At 24.8% G+C, this 23,858-nt stretch overlaps 2 protein-coding genes across 2 annotated transcripts; one reads left to right on the top strand and one right to left on the bottom strand.

Annotated features, from left to right (window-relative positions):
• LOC126895900 (NEDD8-conjugating enzyme Ubc12) lies at positions 1-1,474 on the top strand. The gene is made up of 4 exons (XM_050668227.1): positions 1-297; positions 769-863; positions 921-1,127; positions 1,195-1,474. Exons 1-4 carry the CDS (start codon positions 195-197, stop codon positions 1,333-1,335), a joined length of 546 nt encoding a protein of 181 aa, XP_050524184.1. The 5' UTR covers positions 1-194; the 3' UTR covers positions 1,336-1,474.
• A 145-nt stretch (positions 1,475-1,619) lies between these two features.
• On the bottom strand, positions 1,620-23,777 carry LOC126895878 (importin-7). The gene is made up of 21 exons (XM_050668170.1): positions 23,545-23,777; positions 22,963-23,044; positions 22,156-22,300; positions 21,783-22,095; positions 20,673-20,857; positions 16,009-16,182; positions 15,805-15,950; positions 15,573-15,736; positions 15,284-15,403; positions 15,022-15,210; positions 14,828-14,965; positions 14,189-14,375; positions 14,029-14,120; positions 12,348-12,479; positions 12,194-12,286; positions 8,034-8,257; positions 7,826-7,971; positions 5,572-5,631; positions 3,864-3,946; positions 3,222-3,522; positions 1,620-1,840 (listed from the first exon to the last, which is right to left on the bottom strand). Exons 1-21 carry the CDS (start codon positions 23,626-23,628, stop codon positions 1,758-1,760), a joined length of 3,141 nt encoding a protein of 1,046 aa, XP_050524127.1. The 5' UTR covers positions 23,629-23,777; the 3' UTR covers positions 1,620-1,757.
• Between the last annotated feature and the right edge of the window lie 81 nt (positions 23,778-23,858).

The raw sequence follows: 23,858 nt of genomic DNA, 5'->3' as shown, positions 1-23,858 counted from the left end.
TTGAGATTAGAGAACCTCCGACTTAGTTATTTAACAAACTCAAAGAAATAACTCTAAGTGATGTTATTAATCTAGTTAATGAATGCATATTTAAATATATTACGTTGTATATGGTATCTTGTTAACTTCGAGTTCTTAATTCGAAACTAATTAATTAGATTCACTAGGTAACCTATTTAATTATAAAATTAAATATGATAAAATTATACTCTTTAAAGCAACATAAAAAAGATGGAGAATCTCCAAAATCGGGTAGCCAAAAAAAAGCTTCTGCTGCTCATCTGAGAATTACTAAAGGTAAATTTTACTGGACTATTTGTTTTTTGCATTTCATAGTAGAATTTCCTATTTTATAGAATTAATTTTGTTATTTAAAAAATTTGTACAAATTAAATTAAAGTAATAGTTAACTATATTATTGTATTACAAATGTTCTCGTATCCTGTAAATTAGAAAATATTTCAGATCTTTATATTTTTATTTTATGTAAACATTTATTTATTTCATATAATTAATTTTTGTTTTTAAATAAGTCTATTATATGAAATCGTTTTTTATTCGTTATAACCATTTATCTGGTTTTCAAGAGAAAATTATTTTACCTGAATATCTTAAATAATTTCATTATACTAGGATTTTATCATTTTAAGCTAGATATAAAGAAACTCTAAATAAATGATAGAGTTCCTCTAGTCTACCTCTTTGTACAATCAAACGCAATATTTTTGATATACACTTCCAGATTTATATATTAATATATAATTTTAGATTTGAATGAACTTACTTTACCAAAAACATGTACAACGGAATTTCCTGATCCAGATGATTTATTGAATTTTAAGTTGACTATTTGTCCAGATGAGGTAATATGACGATAAAAGTATTTTATTTACAATAGTAATATGATATTATCACATAAGGGATCATATAAAGGTGGAAAATTCAACTTCAGTTTTAAAGTCGGTGTAAATTATCCACACGAACCTCCTAAAGTAAAATGTGAAACTACAGTTTATCACCCTAATATAGATCTCGATGGCAATGTGTGTCTTAATATACTTCGTGAAGATTGGAAACCAGTATTGACTATTAATAGTGTGATTTATGGCTTGCAATACTTGTTTCTGGTAATTACTTTACTTTAGATTTTTAATTCCAAAACGTATAAGTGTCTTTAATTATACGTGGTTTTAGGAACCTAATCCAGAAGATCCACTAAATAAAGAAGCTGCTGATGTTTTACAAAATAATAAAAGACTATTTGATATGAATGTTCAGAAAGCAATGCGTGGTGGGGTAATAGGCAATACTTATTTTGAAAAATGTTTAAAATAACAGTCTACAAAGAAAATTAAGTTCATGCTCAAACAATGTGGCAGTTATGTTTTTGCAAATAGAAATTTGATTGATTCGTACAAATGTTGTGGTGTGAAATATAAAATTATATTAAATACATCATTTTAATTTTGCTCTATTTTTTAAATTAATTAAATAATTTTAACTTATAATAATTTGTACACCATTATTTTAGTACATTAATGTTATATTCAAACCATGTTTTGACTCATAAGATGGTATAAATATAAAAAATTTACATTCAACACTACATTATTTGAAAATTAAATAACAACAGGTTGTTAAATTTATTTGTTTTTTTTTTTTTTTATATGGATGGACATACAATAATAATAATATAATAATAATAATAATGAATAGTTAACGCAAAGATTAATTGTCAAAAAATGCAATAAATCCAATTATCGTCCAAAAGCGAATGGTGAGTTGGTACTATCGCTAAAATTGAATGTAGATGGAACTGTTGCCTGATCAAATTTAAAACCTGTGAACAATAACACTTCTTTGTATTAAATATAATTAACTTTGATAAAATATAATAAAATAAGGAACTTTGTTTGCTGAATGACAGATCAGTCAATATCAAAATGACAAATCCTGATTTTCAGTGAGCTACTGGAGTATATGCAAGATAAAGAAACAATAATGACCTTTAATAGTTTATATAAGTAAGAAAAAAATTTAACATACTTTAATTTATTCATATGACTCATATGAGTATTAAATAGTTCATAGCTTAAATAAAACAATTATAAATATCTTAGCCTTCAAAGAATGATTTCAGTTAAAACATCAAATTTATTACAATAAAATTTATTGTAATAAATTCAATTTTTCTTTTTTTTTTACTCTATGTTTTATAAAAGGTAAACTAAAAAAAGTAAGAAATAAAAGACTATCTTAATTTTTTTTCTACACCCTTTTTATTTTATCAATAAATTTGGTATTATTAATTTATTTAAAATAGACAATATTTATATGAATTATTAAGTCATTATTAATAAAAATTATCTTTAAGTATAAAATTTAAAATTCATATAAAGGCTCTTTTTTTGTATAATAAAACATGAGCAGAGAATTTATCTTGTTTTTATATGCACGATCAGTGTTTTAGGTATAATTGATATGTGTGATGATATAATACGTTTCAGCAAGAATAATAAAATATTCAATATTTTCAAAAATTAAGAATTTGTTTTTGCTTATCAATTAAAGAAAAAGTAGAATCACCCTATATGGCCACCTTAATATCACTTATTATGTGCATACATATGTATGAAAATTTGTGACTATTTACAATAATGTATTACGGGTTATAGAGATTGGATTTTCTATGTATATACATAGAGCCCCACCAATTTATTACCTTTGACAGCATATCAAAAACCTGAGTCAATTATCTTTAAATAATCTTTTCATTTCCAACTACACTACAAGTATACCCACAAATTTAGAAAGAAGGGTAAAAAATACAAAAATATAAAATTATGCGATAAGAAAAATAATTTTGACATTTACTAATTTCCTTTGTTTGGTGACACAAACTATATTAATACATTAAATTAACTTCAATCAAAATATAAATAAACTTATTCCCCACATTTTAAAATTTATTTTTAAAACAATAAATATAATTTTTTGCAAATAAAGGGGATAGTAAAAGTAAAGTCCTTTAGGCATGACCTAGGAAAAACATCTGGAAACCACTGCAATTGAAAATTATCTTAATTTTTATAAAATAATTGGTTTTTTTTTTATATTATACACATTATTTAATATAATTAAAACTAATACTAACATTCAATTAGCCTAATGATTAATAGTCGGAATTTATAAGAATGAAAAAAAAAGAACTACTAAAATACCTGCAAGTTTTTCTTTCTTTTTATTTTCAACTTCAGTACGCCTTTGTTCAGCTAAAACCATAATTTCATTGATAGATTTTTGTTGCTCAACATTTAAATGATTAGTAAGCGCAAGATACCAAGCAGGGTCATTTTGTTGTATATTCAATAATACATTTTTAAATAAAATATAGACATCTAAATTTTCATCAGCATTATCTTCTTGATCTAGTGGTGTTGTAAAAACTTCTAGAATTGTTTCTTCAGGTTGTTCATAATCATCATCATCACTATCACTTTCATCTTCAGTTATTTCTGTAGCCTATAAGTATAAATTAATAATAACTAGAGTAAAATATTAGTATTGTGTAAGCAATAATATCACATATGTCCAAAAAACTTCTTAATTTAATAGTAATATATATAATTTTAAGAAAAAATCCAGACTATGAATTTTAATATTTTTATAAAAATTACTGTACATTTTTTTTAAATATAATTATCAAATTTATAAAATTAACCCAGTAAAAAATGTAATTAAATTTTCTTATGCCCTATTATAAAATAAGACTAATAAATTTGCATACAATGTTTCGTGAAAAATGGTCTTTATAAAAATACATAATATTGGTTTTTCAACAATAATATAATGAATGTACATACAGTTGTATTTAACAAAGAGTTGTTCATCTTGTCATTTGAATATTCAAGGGTTTCATCTATTTCATCTTCGTCAGAAGCCAATTCTAATAAATTAAAAATAGTTATAAATAATTAAAATAGTTAATAAAAAGATAAATGATATAGGAAACAAAAAGTTTTCAACCGAAACTGGACTCTTTAAATTATACTTTAAAGTGTTAATAACTTATAAAATACTAGTTGGGACATTTTATCTTTTATATAAATACAATAAATTTGTACATTTGGTGACCAAAATATTAATAAAATTGATTCACAAGATTAAAAACTTATTTAATAATTATATATTTTTTTAAATAATAGTTGGTAATTAACTAGAATGCACAGTTTAATTGAAGATAATGAATGATAATGGCAATGGTTTCTAATAATATATGAAAATTATACACAATTAACAAATCTAAACCAAAAATATTTTCATTTTATTTTAATGATGTAGTTTATAATACAATAACTAGAGCTTGTATATATACATGCGCTAAAACACATAAATAAAAATTCAAATAAAATTTGAGTTATGGACAAAAATTGTATTTTTTTAAACTTTGATGTCTGTTTTTACCATAAAAAACAAAATAAAGTTCGAATTTTTTTTTTCCATGATAAAGTATAATACATTAGCTTTAATTTAACATATATATAAAAGTGTCAGTATTTCCAGAACACTTTCAAAAGTTAATTTTTTGTGAAAAAGTTGTAATTTTGAATCCCCCCCGTGGGCAGGAAAAAGGGTCAAATTTATAAAAAAAAAAAATATAAAAAATGGTAGGTAAATACTTAATGTATATTTAAAAAAAAATTGTATTGATCCATACATTTTTCATAAAGTTATGGCAGTTTTAAATAAAAAATATCGAAAATTAGCAATTTTTAAATTTGTAATTTTTTTTTTGAGATTTCCCACACTTATGAGGAACGACGGAAATTTTTTTAATTATTGAGGGTAATATCAACGAGATACAATTTGTGATCTTTTGACGTGTTATGGAAAGAAATCGGTTTGGTGAGAGCTGAGAAATAGTGGTAACAGACACAAAAAAACACATCATATTAAAATTAATACCTTTTCAGTTTTGCACTGAAGCTAAAAGAAATCGATTTTTTTTTTGAAATAATAAGAAATATGCATCAATGTTTGGGTGGTAACGATTGTGTTATAACATTATTTTCATATTATTATTTATGTATCACACAATAATATCTGAGTAAAAATAAACTACATAATACTAAAAATGTATAAATATTTTCAAAAAGTAAAATCAAAAACTGTTAAATTAGACTATTATTTTTATACATAAAATAATGAATTTACTAATTTTATAGAATATATGTGTTAATAAACACAAATAGATCTATAATATACCAAATATGCTAATACACTCAAAATGTACAAAATTATGCAATACTAAACTGAATAGTGTTATTACTGCTGTACCAAACTGATTTGTACACAACTCAATCTAACCCAACCAAACCTCACTAAGCATATTTTCTCATATAGCAAGAAAACATACAAATATAAAGTATAAAATTATAAAAAATTTTTTTATTATTTAGAAAGAAAGGTTTAATTAAAAGTAAAATTAATTTTTAATACTATTGATTTTAATAAGAAACATCAAAATATTTATTTTAATTTAAATATGACAATAATTTACTTAGTTCTTACCATTTTCTGTATCTGTATCTTCATCTTCACTAGATTCTTCATCAGATGTTGTATCTTTACCTAATAAACAACAACTTAATATAATCGGATAAAATCTTAAAACATCTATGAAGGTTGTCTGTAAAATAAGATTTCCATAATGCTGCATTCGTGAGAAATACTTGTATGCTAGTCTACTGATCTGTGACACATATTTTGGTATCCCACCACAAAACCCAATTAAACCCACTCCAGCTAACTTGCAGTAATGCTCAGTGTTGGTTTAGAGTAAAGGTCCTACTAACTCTGATGGAAAGGTGAGAAATATTCTATAAGTTTTTTGTGTGCAAAAAAACACTGTGCCAGGTAACTTTTATTCTCAACTGTTGGGAAAGACAATAGGTGACGTTTTGAAAGCTCAGAGAGATGATCCCGGATCAAAACCTACATTGACAAAAATTTGGGAGATTATTTAGGGTATGTTGACACAGAGTGCCTGTTTTCATAATGAAAATACTCAACTATATAAATCTCATATCACAACAAATCTCATCAAGTAATTTGGTTGTGATATTGTCACACATCCATTCTACATTCTGACATAACCCCCAATGACTACCATTTCTTCCCTGAAATAGATAAACAAACTTGTGCGACAAAGTTCACAACTAATGAATAATTATTAGGCTATTTTCTCAGCATAGTGGGAGAGTTCTACAACTATGGCATAAAGAATATGATACATCCAATTCAAAACAAAACTGCATTAATTTCAACAGCAATTATGTAGATAAATAAGAAAAAATGAAGTTTTCCAGAGATTTAATATTTAATACAAATAACCATGTTATGGCATTAATGAAAAGCTAAGATAAAATTAATTTGACCATGTTGTGCTTGTATATATTTTTTTGTCTATTCTCATTATTTTTCAGCTCTAGCTGAACTGATTTTTTTCAATGAAAAAAATTGTCTTGACATCTATGTGCAAATGATAGCTACAGTAAAAAATATACTACTTTAGTGTTGAAATTTTCAATTTCATAATTTATTTTTTTGACTTCATAAAGATTAAAGTTTTTGAAAAATGAACGGATTATTAGAATTTTTTTAATAAGTATTTTATTTTATGCTTTTTCTTTTCATTCGACTTATTTTCTGTAAATCAGACCATTTCTCCTTATACAAGGAAAATTCAACATTTGAAACATTAGTTTTACAAATAAAACTTATAATAAATTTTATCTATTATGTGCAAATGGCCGCTATAGTTAAATAACATGCTACTTTAGTATTTAAATTTTTTCTTTATATTTTATTTTAATTTTTCAACTTTAAAATATTATATAATAAAGAAAATTATTGGCCGATAGCAAAAATAGACCCGTATTTCAAAAGTTACAACCATTTTAAAATATATAGTAGAGATGAAAAATGGATGCGTTGTTATACTTTTTATTATTTAAAAAAATCCATGCACAGAAGGGTCACAGCACAGCGGGGATAAGTATAGATGACATACACAACAATATACTAAAATACTTAACATTAGCTTTAATTCAACATATACTTATAACTCTGGGTATTTCAGGAATATTTCCTGAAGTTAACTTGTCATGCAAAAGCAATGATCTTGAAATCCCACTGGGCAGGTTACAGGTTAGAATTTCAATAAATATATACATTAAGAAATAGAATTACCTAAAGTATTAAAAAAAATAACAATAATTTGATTAGATTTGTTCATTGTTAAAGAAATTATGACAGTAATAAGTAAAATTTTTTAAAAATGTCAAAATTTATTGATTTTAAAAATTTTTATAATTTACAAAACACGAGAAAAAAAATTTCAATTTTTAAATCTAATGCCTTCAAATAGATACAATTTGTGAGTTTTTGTCTTATCATTAAAAGAAATCAGTCTGGCAAGAGTTGAGAACAAGTGGCTACATACACAAAAAAAATAATAAACACATCATGGTAAAATTAATACTTTTTCAGCTTTGCATAAACGTTAAAACAACAATACAAAATATTCAGTAAATCAAAAATTATTAGATTTTTCAAAATATTGAGACTACCTATATATTTTGCGTATTATTATTAATATTGGTTTTTTAAACACTTTTGAGGTCAATTTTAAAAGATATAAATATGTTTAAAATAATTTTAAAAAGATGGAGATAATTATTTACCCCTATTACTAATTAAAACATTTTTTATCATATGACCAATCTCACTTATATGAGAACAAAAATAAAACATTTTTACTTACTATTATAAGCTCGATTTAAGCCATCAAATAACATGAGCATTGAAGGCACTATTTGAGTAACATGCTCATTTACAGCAACAGGACGATTAGGAGTTAATGCCATTAAAGTAAGTAATCCCATTACGCAGAGTTTTCGATCATGAATTCTATTAAAAAAGAATCATCATAACATCCAATAAGAAATGATAAATAATAGACATTTACTTACCCAAAAAAACAATCAGTGTCTTGTAACCATTGTCTAATAAAATGTACAGAAATAGATTCATTTGTAGACATAGTCATTTGTAACTTATCAAGAGTTTCAAACAATAACTGAGGATTGTAATAGATAGCTGCAACTATTATTTGAAGACACATAGCTCTTAACTCAGATGATTTTATTTCCCTAACTAACCTTTGTAGAGCTACTTCCACAATAGGAGGAATACACTAAACAAAAAATGTGTCAGTTATAATAATCCAGCATAATTTACTAATTTTAATATTAGTTTATATAGTCAAATTAGCAAACACACATTATCGATAAATTATAAGATATTTAAAAAAATTATATATGTATATAAAGTAATATATGGAAATTGTACGGATAAAAAGATAGTCCATTTGGTTTTTTTCATATTTCTATAGATATTCAAAATCATAACAAATTAAAAAGTTAAGCAGTGTTTCCTAAAATGGGTAGTATCACCCTCTAAGGAGCAATGAAAATGTTTTTCATATTACAACAAGAAATTAATTTTTTTTTTTTGAGAAGGGAGGGAGAACTATTTTATTAATAAAGAAATTTTTTTTTTTTTTAATGGGTCGATAACTTTAAAACAAGTAATTATTGAATTACAAGCATGTTAATACATATGTGAATGAGTAAAGTGAATGGTATGTAGAGCAAGGTAAGTACAGCTATCATTTATATTAATAAGTTATAAATATACACTAAATTATAAATTTAAAATTATAATGAAATGTTAATTGTATCAATAGTTATATGAGTTATCAGTTAGATCTGTTCCATTCAGTATAATCCTGTCATACTAATATTGTAGAGATGCTTGAACCAGATAATTTTTCTATTTACAAAAATATATATTTATATAATATATATATATATATATTTAAAATTATATATTTTTTTGTGGGTAAAATTCTACTTGTATAAAATAAAAGGTGTCATTTAGCAGATATTTAGTCAAAATATTCCAAGATAAAATATTGTGTATTTTATTGTATGTATAAACTAATAGATCTAAATTTAGAATAATTAGTTGCAAGTCTGAATTATTATGAATTGTGTGTAGTGTTATGTAACACAAAAATGTTAGTATGCACTACGTATATAATAAAAATTGATCAATTGCGACTTATATTATTTAAAAATAAAACTACATTAAAAATATTAACTGAAAGATAAAAAATATTAAAAATATTTAACTCAAAAAGCCACAAAGAAATTTACTAAAAAATCACAGGTACATATTTCTTCGGGCACAATGTTTATCATTATCAATGCTAAACACACACATGAAATACATATTTGCAATTTTTTGTGGCTTTTTGAGTTAAATATTTTTATTATAGTTTTAACTTTAAATATGCACTTCTTATTTAAAAAGCTTAAAATTACATGGACACTTCTAGTGACTCATTGAATTTGTGTAAAAATATTAGTTGAACTCGGATTGTTGTGAACTGTGTTTTTATCATGGAGTTAAAAGTTTGATTAAAACAACAATTAATAACCTTCTACCCTACGATTTTCTATAAGAAAAATTACAGTCCACTCTGTATAAATTATAGTTAGTAACTGAGTTTTGCATCAAAAACCTTATTTAGCCACATTTTGTTTAAACAAATTATATCATAGTTTACATTTAATAAAATACTATGTAAAACTGGAATTTTAGTTAAAAGATCATGAATATTTTGGTAAAAAACATAAATTATAAACAATTTTGATCACGGGTGGGTATTAGCTGAAAAATTATTCTTAAAGGTTATTACTGGTATACCTCTCACATATTTAATAACTAAATCGATTTCTCTGTTATTTCTACTAGACTCCAAATGATCACAAAGTTTTTTCATATGATTTTTTTTATGTATTCTATGGTCTGAACTGATACAAATGACATAAGGCGGTTGCAAAGATAATAATTTTAAGATATCAAACACATCAGCTAACGAAACAAATATTGCTTTTTAATAAGACTGGTTTAATTATGATTTTGATTACCTAATCGCATAACTTTTAATGATTTAATGCTGTTATTTCCACTAGAACTAACAGAAATCTATTACACCAAGGGTGGATTGGCTGCAGGAGAGTATATTGTATTGTCCCCTGGACTGTTATCTATAGTGATAAGAGCTAAGATTAGTGTGATTTGGGGTTTCCAAAATTTACTCTTGACCTTTTTTTTAACAATTTCTTTTTATTAAACAATAGAAATATTTTTTGAAGTCAGTTAGGCCACTATAATTATTCTGCTATTTTTGTACTCCAATAAATTTTCCTGACATTTAAGATTCCATGATTTTCCTTGTTTTCCAAATTTGTGGCAAGCTTGTTTTAGAAACTCAAGATATATTTTTTTTCTGAAAATGATGATCCCAGTTTTTTTTATTTCTCTTCATTAATATCTAGATGTCGAATGTCATAACACAATTTAAACTTATCAAATTATCCTATGCTTGTTCTTTAGTTTGCATGACTATCTAGCTTATTATTAATATTACTTGCTTTGGTCATTATATTATAATGATATTATTATAATAAGACCTGAAAGTGGAAATTCTTGTAATATAATTCATAAATTTTCTCTCGACATCGTAAATCTGAGCAATACTACTAGCAGTTTCACATCATTTCAAACATTTAATTATTTTGAGTTTTTGGTTAAAACCTAAAATTAACCAACCCATTTCCGCTTTTCAACTATTTTAGAAACACAATAAACATATTGGATTTCCAACTCAATTTTTAATCATTTTATACATATTAGCCATATTGCTTATACCACAACAAGTTAGCTGGGTTTGTTGTGCTCACGTATATATTTTGAAAATAATGGATAACAGACACTAACAGTTAAGCAAAGTTCCACTGCAGCAAATTTTTTAAAAGCTCTAGCCAATTTATTAAGAAAAAAATCATATAATTTGTTTTAAAATATTTTTTAGACTTCGCTAATTGTTAATTTGTATAATCCAGTATTGCTAATTTTTACTGATTATTAATAATGAAACCTCTCAGGCAAATTATTGACTTTTTAATTTATTTATTATTATTTTTTTGAATCACATATTTAGTAGAAAAACTAAGAAACAAAAAAAAAAACTTAAAAAGTTTTAATACTGTTGTTTTCAAATTCATAAATATTTGGAAAAATATTTTCGCAGTATCTATTATGATAAAAATCAATATTACTAGATAATTAAAATAATATTTTTTAGATATTATGAATTTTTTTTTTTTAATGACACATAAACAATAAAAATTTGTTAATTTGTAACTAAAGAAACATCTTTCAGAAATTCCTCTAAATGGTCCAATAACCAAAAATCATTATTTTCTATTATATTTAAATCACGAAGTTCACAGATACTCATTTTTAACAAAAATAATTCCTTAATGGAAATCAAAAAAATATTTATACTACATTTATCATAGTTGTTTTTAATCAAAAAATAAATCTTGAAATTAAAGAATCGGTTCAGTTAGAACATTAATCAATGAGAACTCAGCCAATTGTTTTTCAACCTAATGCTACTTTACAACACATGGCAATGTTATATATGCTACTTTATGATAATCAAAATAAAAATATTACCTGTATTAAAAACTTAAAAATTTAATGGAATTTTCTAGACTATTTCTAGAATTTAAAAGCCATGTTAAATAAAAAAATCAAATTTCATTTTTTTTTCCCATTTATTGCTCTGTAACTCAAGTTGTCTACATAAGTACAACATTTTTATTTAATAGAAAATTTTATAAAGCATTTATAACAGAAACTTTAATTTAGATTGTAGAAATTTTCATTTTTATATTAAAATTTAATATACAACTTTTAACAGGGTATTACTTTTGGTTGTATAGTTTTCTCCTAAAACTATGATTCTTTAGTTAAATAAATATATTTCATTGTGTTTGCATGTTAAAAACTATAAGTTAGATCCCATAAATAAATAAAAAATCAATAGTATACTTAAGAGGTTTCATTTTCAATAATTACAAAAAAATCACCTTCTGGATTATACAAATTTAATTTTAAGGTGGTATTATGTAAAGATGCTATTAAAAAATTAGATATCAATATTTTTTTAATCATCCTACTGTTTATGTATACAATTAAAACAAGCAAATACCTGATCTATTCGTCCTTTACATTGCAAAACAATTACTTCTAATAATTTTGCTGCATGACATTCAGCTTCTTCACCAGATTCTGATGTTAGAACCTATGCATAATTATCAGTCAACACAAATATAACAATTTTTTTAATAATCTAAAGTACTTACAACTTTGCACATATTAAATATAATCAGCATATAATGTTCATTACTAACAAATGTTTCCATACCAATAGTAACATAATTATGTAAGCAGGGCATCATATCAACAAAATAATCAAAACCATCATTTTGAAAGACCTAAAAACAATACAAAAAATATCTAAAAATGTAATCTAATTCTTTTTCCTCGTCTTAATCTCAACTACTTGGGGTCGGCTACCCTTATTTAAATTTTCACTTGACAGAACTTCAAAAATAGTATGTCAATAATTGACACAGTATTTTAACTCAAAGTTTACATGCCATATATTTACTTTTCTTATAAGTACAAAAAATTTTATAGAAAAAAAAAAACTATTTAACAGAACTTTAGTCTCATACTAGTACTACAGAATATAATTTAAAATAGCATATAGGATTTTAGACCCATGTAATACACCCCTTAAAACTTCCTCATGAGATGTTGAAATGATGTAAAGCTATCTTTACATTATTTTAAAATCTTATGAAGGAACTTGGGTTCGCACTACTTGTCTATTTACTAAATGTATTCTACATGTCTATTACTTAATGTAAATAAATAAATAAATAAATATTCATTTATTATTTATTTACTTGAAAACTACATAAACATAAAACTACATAAGGTTCTGAATTTTAAGCACTAAAAACATATGGAAATATGTGCATTAAAATCCAACAAAATTCAGTGAAATATGCACTAAAAATTGGTGTAATATGCAAAATTTGAATAATACTAAAAGGAAAAAATTTTGGATGAGCTACAAAGATGTAATTAAAATGTTTTAAAACCCTAATTTACGTGATTAACTGCTAAAAAACATTATGAATAATATACCTATTTTTCTATAGAAATAAAAGGAGAAATTAAATTACACCACCCTAACATTTTGTTAAAATTGTATCAATGGAGAGTTTTATTTACTTACTCCCTTAAAAATGTTTTATAAATGAAAAGTATAGTTTATTTATTTTAGTAGGGGCTTAATCTTCCCTGCTCATCCTTTTTTGGCTAAAAAAAAAAATATATATATATCTAAATTTTAAAATAAAATATATTTATATACTACTTAGAATTTTAGTTAAAATTTTTTAGAAAAAAATAGTTATACCTCAAATTCACTAAAGCTTCAAAGAGAATGATTTTAATACATTATTTAAAATGTACAGGAGTTTTTTAAAAAATAAAAAGTAACATTGCAACTCAATAAAAACATTAACATTATAATTTTAGAAAACATAGAATGGGATCTATTGTGATTTGTAGACATGTAACCAAATAGCTTTATACTAAATGTGAAATGACTAACTTTAGTCATTTATAGCATTCATGTTAATATACCCTTAAACATTTAATTATAATTATGCTATTATTTAGCACATTTATATTATTATGTAAGCCAGAAAATTATCATATGCTGGATTACTGAAAATCAACTGTATTAATCTACAAATTTTTTTTTTAATGCATAATTTAAAATTTTTTGTAAATAAATGCATGCCTAAAAACTGAAAATATTTGGATGTTCATTACTGTGTTTTTAATGTATAAACATATATGGTCTATCTATACATTTTGAATACCACTATTTATAATTGTCTTTAGGGAAGAGAATAATTATACACATAATACAAATCTTAATACATTTTAACATATATTACTTACTCCATAGATTAATTCCAGCACTTTCCACATGTTTGGCGACAATTGTGTATTGGTCAAGTCACTGACCAAATTAAAAGCTTCTTCATAATATTCTAAATAATATATTAAATTATAAAAATCGAAACATTTTTTCATGAAATATTTTACAAAATATGATTACCAGGTTCTGGAGTGGTAAATATGTGTACAATAACTTCTAAAACAATTGGTTCAAGAGCAGCTAATGTATGGCTTTGTTCATCATTTACACTCAGAATAGTCTCAATACAACTTAAAATACTCATACCAGTTATTTCTTTTTTATCATTCATATCATCAGACTTGAGAACTTGAAGTAAAGTTTTAACCTGAAAAATAAAATATACTTCCTCTAATTATGTCCAGGCCTGTTCCAATTAGATTTTCAAACTGTGCAAAAAACTAAGACAGCAGAAAATAAAGAGTGGCATTTAGATGTAAATAAACTTTTAATTTCTGAAAATGTGTGATAAGAAAAAAATCCGACCCAAAATTGTCTAATATAATTTTGTTTAGATAAGACATTTTACTATCAGTCCCAAATACAAAAAAGTAAAATAGTCTTAGTAAACACAAAACAGATCACATTTTATTCATCTCAATTTTGTTAGCCATACTGGTATAATTTTTATCATTAAAAAAAATTATGTGAAAAATTAATATTTGAGATAATTTAAAATGTTGAGAAAGAAAAAAATATAAAAAAGAATGATTTACTAAACCTGATTCATTGGGGTATATTGTTAAAACAATATAATAATTAATATATAACAATACAAACCAAATTCTGACATATTTCCATCATTATTGGTCCTAATTTGTCAGAATATATAGCAATGGTCTTTTGTATAACACCAGTTATGTCATCATTTTCAGTTTCTTTCAAGACATTCAATAGCTCTAACACAATTTCTTTAATCTAAAAAAAAAAAAAAAATTATATTTAATTGTCAAAATTAAAATTTAAAATACAACTTTTGGTTCTAAAAGAGGTTCAACTTTATCTTCAGCAATTAATAATGCTTGAATAGCTAAACCTGCTTGAACTTTAACAGGCAGTTCTTTATCAGTTAATAGAGCATTTGTGCAAAGTGCTGATAAATCTGTCCATATATTATCGTTATTGATTTTAACATCACATACATGTTGAATAAACCAGCAAGCCTGATTATAATATATCATATTAATAATTTTATAAAAAATTAATTTGTAAAATATTAAAAGAAGTTAAATATACTCTGGCTCTTAAATGTCCATGAGGACTTTGAAAAACTGGGAAAACATGTTGATACAACATACTGCTCACTTGATCTTTGTACATATCTTTTTTAAATATAACATCTGCTAAAGCACCAAGCTATAGAAAAATAATTGGAATTAAAAAATGACCATCATCAAAAAATATTGATTGTAAAAGAACACCATATCATCATTATAATTGTATTTGCATACCATAATTAAAAATACAAAACATGATGTATAATAATGTAGTGCAACAATTACAACTTAATTAATATTTTTTTTACCATGTGAAGTGCTCCATCTTTCTGGGAAGGTAGTGCATCATTTGAAGTTATTACACCAACAATAAATTGAACAGCTTTTGGTAAAATATCTTTTCTTTTTTTGCAAGCAGAATGCAATGTTGATTGAGCAGCCATGACTGGTGATATAAGGTCTTCAAAAATGTCTGATAAAAACATTATTTTTTTAAGAATAATACATATTTTGTATTGATTAATTTTAAGATATTTTTACCAAATTTTTGTGAAATATATTCATGTGGATCTGATTCCCATAATTCTTGATCTGCATCAGAATGGCACATGAGAGGAAATATAATATCTTGAATGATAGCAGCTAAATGTGGTTTAATAATTTTCCAAGTGTGAGCAATACTAATACTAAATATTCATAAAATAGATTAGAATATATTATAATTTCATATAATATAAAAATTACCATTGATTTAAATAATTTAGAGACATTTGCATAACTCTAGGTGGAACATAAATTTTATTACGATATTGATCTAGAATTCTTAATACTATTTCAATAATTCCAGTAGAAAAAGTTTTTACATAAAAAGTTGCAAATAACCTATATTCTTTAGCTACACTTCCAGGACTTCCATATCTAGAATGAAACAATATTTCATAAAAATTTGAAAACTTTTAAATTTTATAATAATAATAATAATGTTAAAAACCTAGCAGCACAGTGGGGTCAGTCAAGGCATAGTTGAAACATGTATTGATGACAGTGATTGAAATCATGTTTTATACAACAAGAACTCCAATTTTAAAATAATTATAATTTCCAAAATAATGTATCAAAATATATTACTGATCAGTCATTTTCTTAATTAGATCTTTAATTTTTTTTAAGGTAGATAAATAAGTATGTTGCCATTAAAAAAATAATATTGGCACCCTTATAAGGTGTATAAAATTATTATAGATAAATCAAGTAAAGTAGTTGTATATTTTGTTATCTCGATAGTAAACATGTATCAAAATCGTAACTATAGATTTATAAAATAAAAATACAAGGAAAACAGATCAATAACTTATGTCGTTCAAAAATAAAATACTGAGGATGATCTTTAGTATATGAAAACAGACAGGGATGTTGGGCAAATAAGTTTTAAGAATAATTAACTTTGTAAAAGTAGAGAATCAAATGGTTTTGAATGTGATGAGAAAGTCAGACTCAGAGTACTTTAAAGGGGTGGTTAAGTGGAAACTCACAAGGAAGAGACCTAGAAGACATTCAAAAAGCGATTGTAAGATCAAATACAACAGGACATAGAGAAACCAGAGATACCAAACTGAGAAAAAAATGTGCAAAATTAAGAAGAGTGGAAGGAGGTATCAATAGTAGCAAAAACTCTTTAAGAGTTCTGATACCAGAAAGAAAAGAGAGAAAGAAAAAAGAATAGGGAGTTAACTCTCTCAACTCGATTAAATATCAAACAAATCAGCTTAAGTATTTAAAAAAGAAAACACAGAAAGAACTCATGGTTTAATAAACAGTAGAGGGAAGCCATAGAAAGATTTGCAGAAGCAAGATTAAAAATGATAAGACCTATCTCCTGATAATATAGAAGAATTTGTTAAGTACAAAAAAGTAACGAGCAAAATAATAAAACAGGAAAAAAGAGGGGCCATAAAAGGATTCATTAAAAAATAGAAGAACTATAGAAGAAAATAGGCTTAAACCAAGATTATTCTTTATAAAATGTAGGTCAATAAAGGAAATTTTTAAAGCTCAAACTCGAATGGTTGAACTGGAATGATAATGAATGAACAAGGCATCATCCAAAAGTTTCAAGCACATTTTGAAAATATCTTAAATGTGGATCAAGAAGATTGGGAGGAAAGTGAAAGTGTGATCTATTACATACTAAAAACTCTTCTCGAGGAATCAAACCGCAAGGAGGTAGAAGATAACATCAATAATAAAGATAGGTACTTAATAACATGTGACCAAAATGCACTAAAAGAAATATGGAAACCAACCGAATACCTGATGATTGGAAAACAATTATTATCTGTTCCAAATACAAAAAGACTGATCCTATGGATACAAGCAATTAGCGGATATTCGCACTTATAGACTCTGGCTACAAAATCCTATCCCTGTCATTATTACAAAGATTGGAGGTATACTTGAGAGATATAATAAGAGACCCTAGAAGAATTTGGAATTCCCAAAAAACTTATAGATCTCATAAAAGTGTGCAATACACATACAGTGTGCATAGGGAAATTTGGTAACAGTACATCAAAGAGTTTTGAAGTTAAAACTAGACTTAAACAGGGTTATGTGTTATCACCAGTCCTTTTCAATGTAGCGCTTAAGAAGGTGACCAGGACAATGCCAGTGTGACAAAGCATGAAGATTTTGTCCAATAGTATGCTCCTTGCCTACACAGATGACATAGTTATAATAGGCAACATGCGACAAAAACTAATGATTTGATAAAAGCGGCGAAGCCAATGGGCCTAGAAGTAAATCAGGACAAAACCATATATTTATTCATGACTTGAGGAAAAAGAGATAACTTCAGTAGAAAACTATACCTTTCAACAAGTCGAAGATTTCAAATATCTTAGGGCAAACATAAAACACAATAACATTTATAGTGAAATTAAACTGAGAATATCTGCCGCTAACAAGGATTAAGCTTTGAAAAATTTTCAAGTCAAAACTTCTCTTTAGATATCCAAAGGAATACTTATACTCAAGTTTCCTACGGCCAGTCTTAACATACGCAAATGAAACATGGCTGACTACTTAAGGAGATGAGAAAAAATGGCTTGTTTTGAAAAATTAAGGTTAAATAGACAACAAGTAAATCAAAATAAATTATTGTTTTAAACCAATGATATATAACATAAGCTTTACTTGAACATATTTTTAAAGTTTGAAGAGTATAACTGATATATTTTCAATAGTCAAGTTGAAAATGTTAATTTTTATCAAAAGTGGCTATTTTAAAATCCTCCCCATAGGTAGGTAGTCAAATTAAAAAAAAATACATCTGTTCAAAAGTTTTTTTATACATTGTTTTTTATTCATCCATTTTTAAAAAAGTATTGTAGTTTAAAAATATCAAAACTTATCAACTTTTAGACATTTCCCATATATGGGGATTTTTTTTTTTCAATTTTTGAAGATAATGTCATCAACTAGATATAATTTGTTTTTTTTATGTATCATTTAGTAAATTTGGTTAGTGAGATTTGAGAATAAGTGTTGAAATACAAAAAAGAAAAATAATTATATCATAGTAAAATTAGTATGTTTTCAGTTTCGCAATGAAGATAAAATCTCAATTAATAATAAAAAATGGTAGAAGTTATTCTAATACAGAGTGATTGATATATCATTGACCACATCAATTCAATTTAAACAATAAATTATTTTGAAAAAAATTTTCCTTTTGTTTAACATTATTATTATTTTTTTTTGTTATTAAAATAAAAGGTGCAGCAAAAAAAGGCATTGGCCGTGATTACATGCATATCACAATAAAATAGATATTTAAATAATAAGATTAGGTTAACAATGAGAGTGAATAAAAGTTGGTCACTAGCACATAAGTTATACAGATAGTTTAGCATTATTTATTTTAAGTTTTTGGTAAAAGAAAATTTCTTTTTAATATTTTACCCTATTCTAATTTTTGTTCAAATTTCATGTTAATTTTAAAAAATTTATTTTAACTTTCTAAATTTTAAATCATCATCATCATCTCTTTAGTTTCTATTTCAACAACATGGGATCAGCCTTTATCTTATTAATATGACAGGATTTAAACACCAGCTATTGACCTGATGGAATCTCATTATGACTGAGAGAATTAGTAGAGAAGCAATGTGTGCATTACTGTTAAAGTTCCAATATGATCAGCCATTTAGAACTAACAGCAAATAGTGCATCTGAACATTAGTGCTATGGCATCGACTGAATGATCCACCGTGCCATACCACAACCAATAATAAATATAAAATATATTTAACTATTAATTCAAAATATATTATTTTTTAAAACATAAAAATTATATAATAATAATATTCATATCCAAAAATATTTTACTATTGTTATAGTAATAATATATGTACAGACATATAATTTATTTATATACAAATAGCATACTCTTATCGACTTTAAATTAATTTTAACATTGTAATACTAGTTTAAAAAACCAGCAGGGGGGTGGGGTCGCGGCATAGTGGTGACGTAGTATAGTTGGATAAAGTATAATAATATCTAACAGTGATTTTAAAAAATTGGTGGATAATTACAAAAGCTACATGATCTACTATTTCCTTATTTATATCCTGATTAAGATAAAGTATGTCGAATGAAAAAGGGATTATTAAAAAATATTATTTCTCATAAAAAAATTATGTCGATCCATACACTTTTCAATATATTATAGCATTATAAAGTTAAAAATGTAAAAAATAAAATCGAGAATTTTCACACAATAATAGCATTTGGTAGCCATTTTCACCATGAAGACAAAATAAAGTCCCAAATTTTTTTTTTTCATAATGAAGTACATTACATTAGCTTTAATTTGAGATATATATAAAAGTGTCAGACTTTCCAGAACACTCAAAAATTAAGTTGAAAAAGTAAATTTTTTATGAAAAAGTTGTCATTTTAAATCCCCCCTGTGGGCAAGTAAAGGGTCAGATTTATAACAAAAATATACCAAATGATAGGTAAAGATATCAAGCATCAATATAAAAAAAAATTATATTAATTTGTTCAATTTTGAAAAAGTTATGGCAATTTTAAGTAAAAGAATTGAAAAAATTAGTGATTTTTTAATTTGTAATATTTTTGGAAATTTCTTTCATTTATGGGGAACGAGGGAAATTTGTTCAATTTTTTTGGGTAATGTCTTCAATGAGATACGATTTGTGATCTTTTGACATATCATTGAGAGAAATCGATTTGGTGAGAGCTGAGAAAAAGTAGTAACAGACACAAAAAAAAACACATCATAGTAAAATCAAATTCTCAGCTTCGTATTGAAGCTAAAAAAGGTTCTTATAATATTAAAAAAATTTAAATAAGACTAAATTATCTGTAGTATAAAAAAATACCTTTCAAAAATTCTATATAATGTATGTAAAGCCCATTTTTTTACTTTCCACCAAGGTAATTGTTCTCGTTCACTTATTTCATATCTATTCACCTCTTCAGGCACAGGATTACATAATACAACACTCATAATTTCCATCCACTTGGTAAATGTAGTTCTTTCCATTAAATCAGAACTAAGTGTAAACTGAAAATAAATATTTAATTTGAATATGTAACTTTTAATTAATTTAATATTGGGTGTCCCATAATGTGCACAATTTTTAATTAAGTAATACTTTTTAAATATTATTTTGCATCAACATTTTTATCATTTTTAATATTTACTACCTCTCTAATTTGATATTAGGAGTTATTTTTTGGAAAATTAATTTATAATTATGGAGCAGTTGACAAACAATAAACAAATTCTTAAGACAATATACACTCAAAATGTTGAAAATATAGAGAAGCCAAAAAAAGTAATTTTTAATGAAATTGCATACTGTTAACAGCAAATAATGTAATGAGTGTTTACTTCTGTACTTTATATAATATGGACTAACATTTGATACCGTAGGAAAATTGTAAAAAAAAAAATCAAAATTTAACAAATTTCAAAATAAATGCTGCATAAATGTAATTACTGAATTAAAATAAGAGTTTTTGGTATCAACATTTTTATTAAAAATTATCTATAAAATGGCTATCTGCAAATCTTAAAAAAAAATTAATTTTTAAAATATTTTTTGTAATTACAGAAAATAACATAAAACATATTTTAAACATAGTTCTATATTATAAAAATGTATTAAAAAAAAAAGAAATTATAAAACGTAATGTAGATTATGAGTTATATGAGTGGTCAATTAAATCGGTTTCATACATACATACACACACACACACACACACACATATATATATATAATATAAAGGAACTGACAAATATTTGTCACATATCAACTCAGTTACAGGAGAAAATCACATACAGTGGATGTAATTTTTTTAAATAATAAACTGGAAATTTTATTGAATGTTAACTTAAAATGTTTACTTTTAATTTCATTATTTAAAAATTGTGGACTATATGAGTTACCCTATAATTATAGATAAACTTTAATTCAAAAATTTACTTGAATAAGTTTAAAATAACTTTTAACAATCATTTTTTGAAGAGTTACAGATTCAGCAGCAGAATTAGTAACTATATGGGCCATAACATTATAAACACTTGGGAGCAAAACTTTAACAGCTCCATGAATAGGTGATTTATCTGCTTTTTGGTATTCGAAAGCTTTCACTAAAGATGAAAAACCAACTAACCCTGCCATCCAATATGAAGTGTTATCACTTTTTAAACAGACAGCAATTTTATCAACCACAGTAGGCCAATGCCCAGGAAAATCATGTTTCAACATAGTCACTAAGCACACAGTTAACTGAGCTCTAAAAAGTAACTTCAAATATAACAAACACCTTAATAAGAAAAAAAATACCATATTTTACCGTAATAATTCAGGTACTTGGATAATAACATCCAAAATTGTATCTCTAATCATTTGCCTATCTTGCTCATGAACAGTAAACTTATTAGGTTCATCTTCACGACCTGCCCAACTTTGATAAACTAAATTTTTGAGGTAAATTGCACCTGATGATAATTTATTATTTATACATAATTAATAATTTAAAAAAGAATTTTTAAAAAATTATGATTCTTTATTCTGTTCTTTAAAATCACTTAATTGACATCATTTCAGAGCTTATTATTTCAATAGAAATCTTTATCAAAAGTATAAGAACACCTGGTTAATACATATACAGTGTTCAGTAAATAAGGAAACAGGTGAATTGTTATAAATAATAAGTACAATAGAAACTCGTTTCCTTACTTACTGAACATACTATATACAAAGTGTCTGAACTTATTCTGACATGTTTAATAGCTTTTAATCTAGCAAAAATTATGTGTTACTTTTTTTTTTTTTTTTAAATATTTTTACAATTTTGGACTATGTGAAAAGCATACTTTTTCTTAATAAATAATAAAAAACGTTCTGTTAACGTAGTCCAAACTGTAAAAATTATTTAAATAAAAATTAAAAAAAATTATTTTTTGGGCCATAAGTTATTAAAGATGTTAAAACATAACGGGACTTGGTATTTAAGTTAATCAGGTATTCTTATACTTCATAATGACTAGACATTTTACTACAAATTTGTTTACATAATGAGGATGATTAATAAAAAATTATTATTATTAAGATGATCTTCAATAATTAAATATATAATTGTAAAATATTATCAACTTACTCGCTTGTCTGGTAGACATTTCAACATCTGATGCAAGAACAATTTGTAATAAAGCAGGACCAAATCCTGCTATTTTATGTATCTAATTACAAAAAAAGTATTACATTTGTAATTTAATAATAAGTAATATGCAATTCATTTAATAATTAAATTCAATAATATTGTTAATAATATTTGTTCAATATTATGAAATTTTTTTCAAGAATAGTTAACACAAAAACTGAAAAAGAACCTAATATTGAAGTAAAAACTTTTGCATATTAAAATTCAATAATTTAACTCATCAAAATAATGTAATAATGATAACAGTAATAATAAGTATAAAAGTTGATTTCCCACAAACTAATGTGTACTGTAATAAAAGATGGTACACATTTTTTCATATAAATGAAATATAAAATAATAAAGGTATATTATTTTATCAAAAATAAAGGCATGATTAAAAAATCAAAAAATTTAAATTTTAACTCTTATCTTATTGTATCATTTTGGATATTTTAAAATTGTTAGATATTGATATTTTTATTCTAATTAACTTTTAAACTAAAAATATTGTATCAAATTATAAAATCATGTGCTTACTCGCTGAAGTTGTTCTTCAGCTTCGCTTCTATGTGGTTGATAAAGTGTAGCATTCAGCAGGGCAGTAAGTTTTTCAATATCCATTATGGTTAGTTGCACGTACAACAATCCAAAATATTGACTAGTACCAGAGCGCACAGATGAAGTTTAAAGTTACTTGAAATCAGTCACGTGATGACAAAAATCACATTCCATTTTCCGATTAACCCGACAACCGCCATAATGAATATCGTATTGTTTATTTTTTATCAGCAGTGCTTCCTAAAAAAAAGTGATATCTACTACCAATAAATTTTGGGAGAATTGAGAATTTT

The sequence above is a fragment of the Daktulosphaira vitifoliae genome, unplaced genomic scaffold, assembly GCF_025091365.1.
Source record: "Daktulosphaira vitifoliae isolate Bord-2020 unplaced genomic scaffold, ASM2509136v1 Scaffold_1, whole genome shotgun sequence".
NCBI lineage: Eukaryota > Metazoa > Arthropoda > Insecta > Hemiptera > Phylloxeridae > Daktulosphaira > Daktulosphaira vitifoliae.
Note: the sequence above shows the minus strand (reverse complement) of the source record. Positions and strands in the feature narration are given on the sequence as shown.

Bases quoted from the DNA above. Each gene is read 5' to 3' on its own strand.
- LOC126895900 (XM_050668227.1), top strand. From the start codon at position 195: ATGATAAAATTATACTCTTTAAAGCAACATAAAAAAGATGGAGAATCT. The intron at 864-920 runs GTAATATGACGA...TTATCACATAAG, and splicing joins TGACTATTTGTCCAGATGAG to GGATCATATAAAGGTGGAAA. The intron at 1,128-1,194 runs GTAATTACTTTA...ACGTGGTTTTAG, and splicing joins GCTTGCAATACTTGTTTCTG to GAACCTAATCCAGAAGATCC.
- LOC126895878 (XM_050668170.1), bottom strand. From the start codon at position 23,628: ATGGATATTGAAAAACTTACTGCCCTGCTGAATGCTACACTTTATCAA. The intron at 15,211-15,283 runs GTATATTTAACT...TATTATAATCAG, and splicing joins ATGGACATTTAAGAGCCAGA to GCTTGCTGGTTTATTCAACA. The intron at 8,258-12,193 runs GTATTTGCTTGT...TTTTTTGTTTAG, and splicing joins GTAAAGGACGAATAGATCAG to TGTATTCCTCCTATTGTGGA.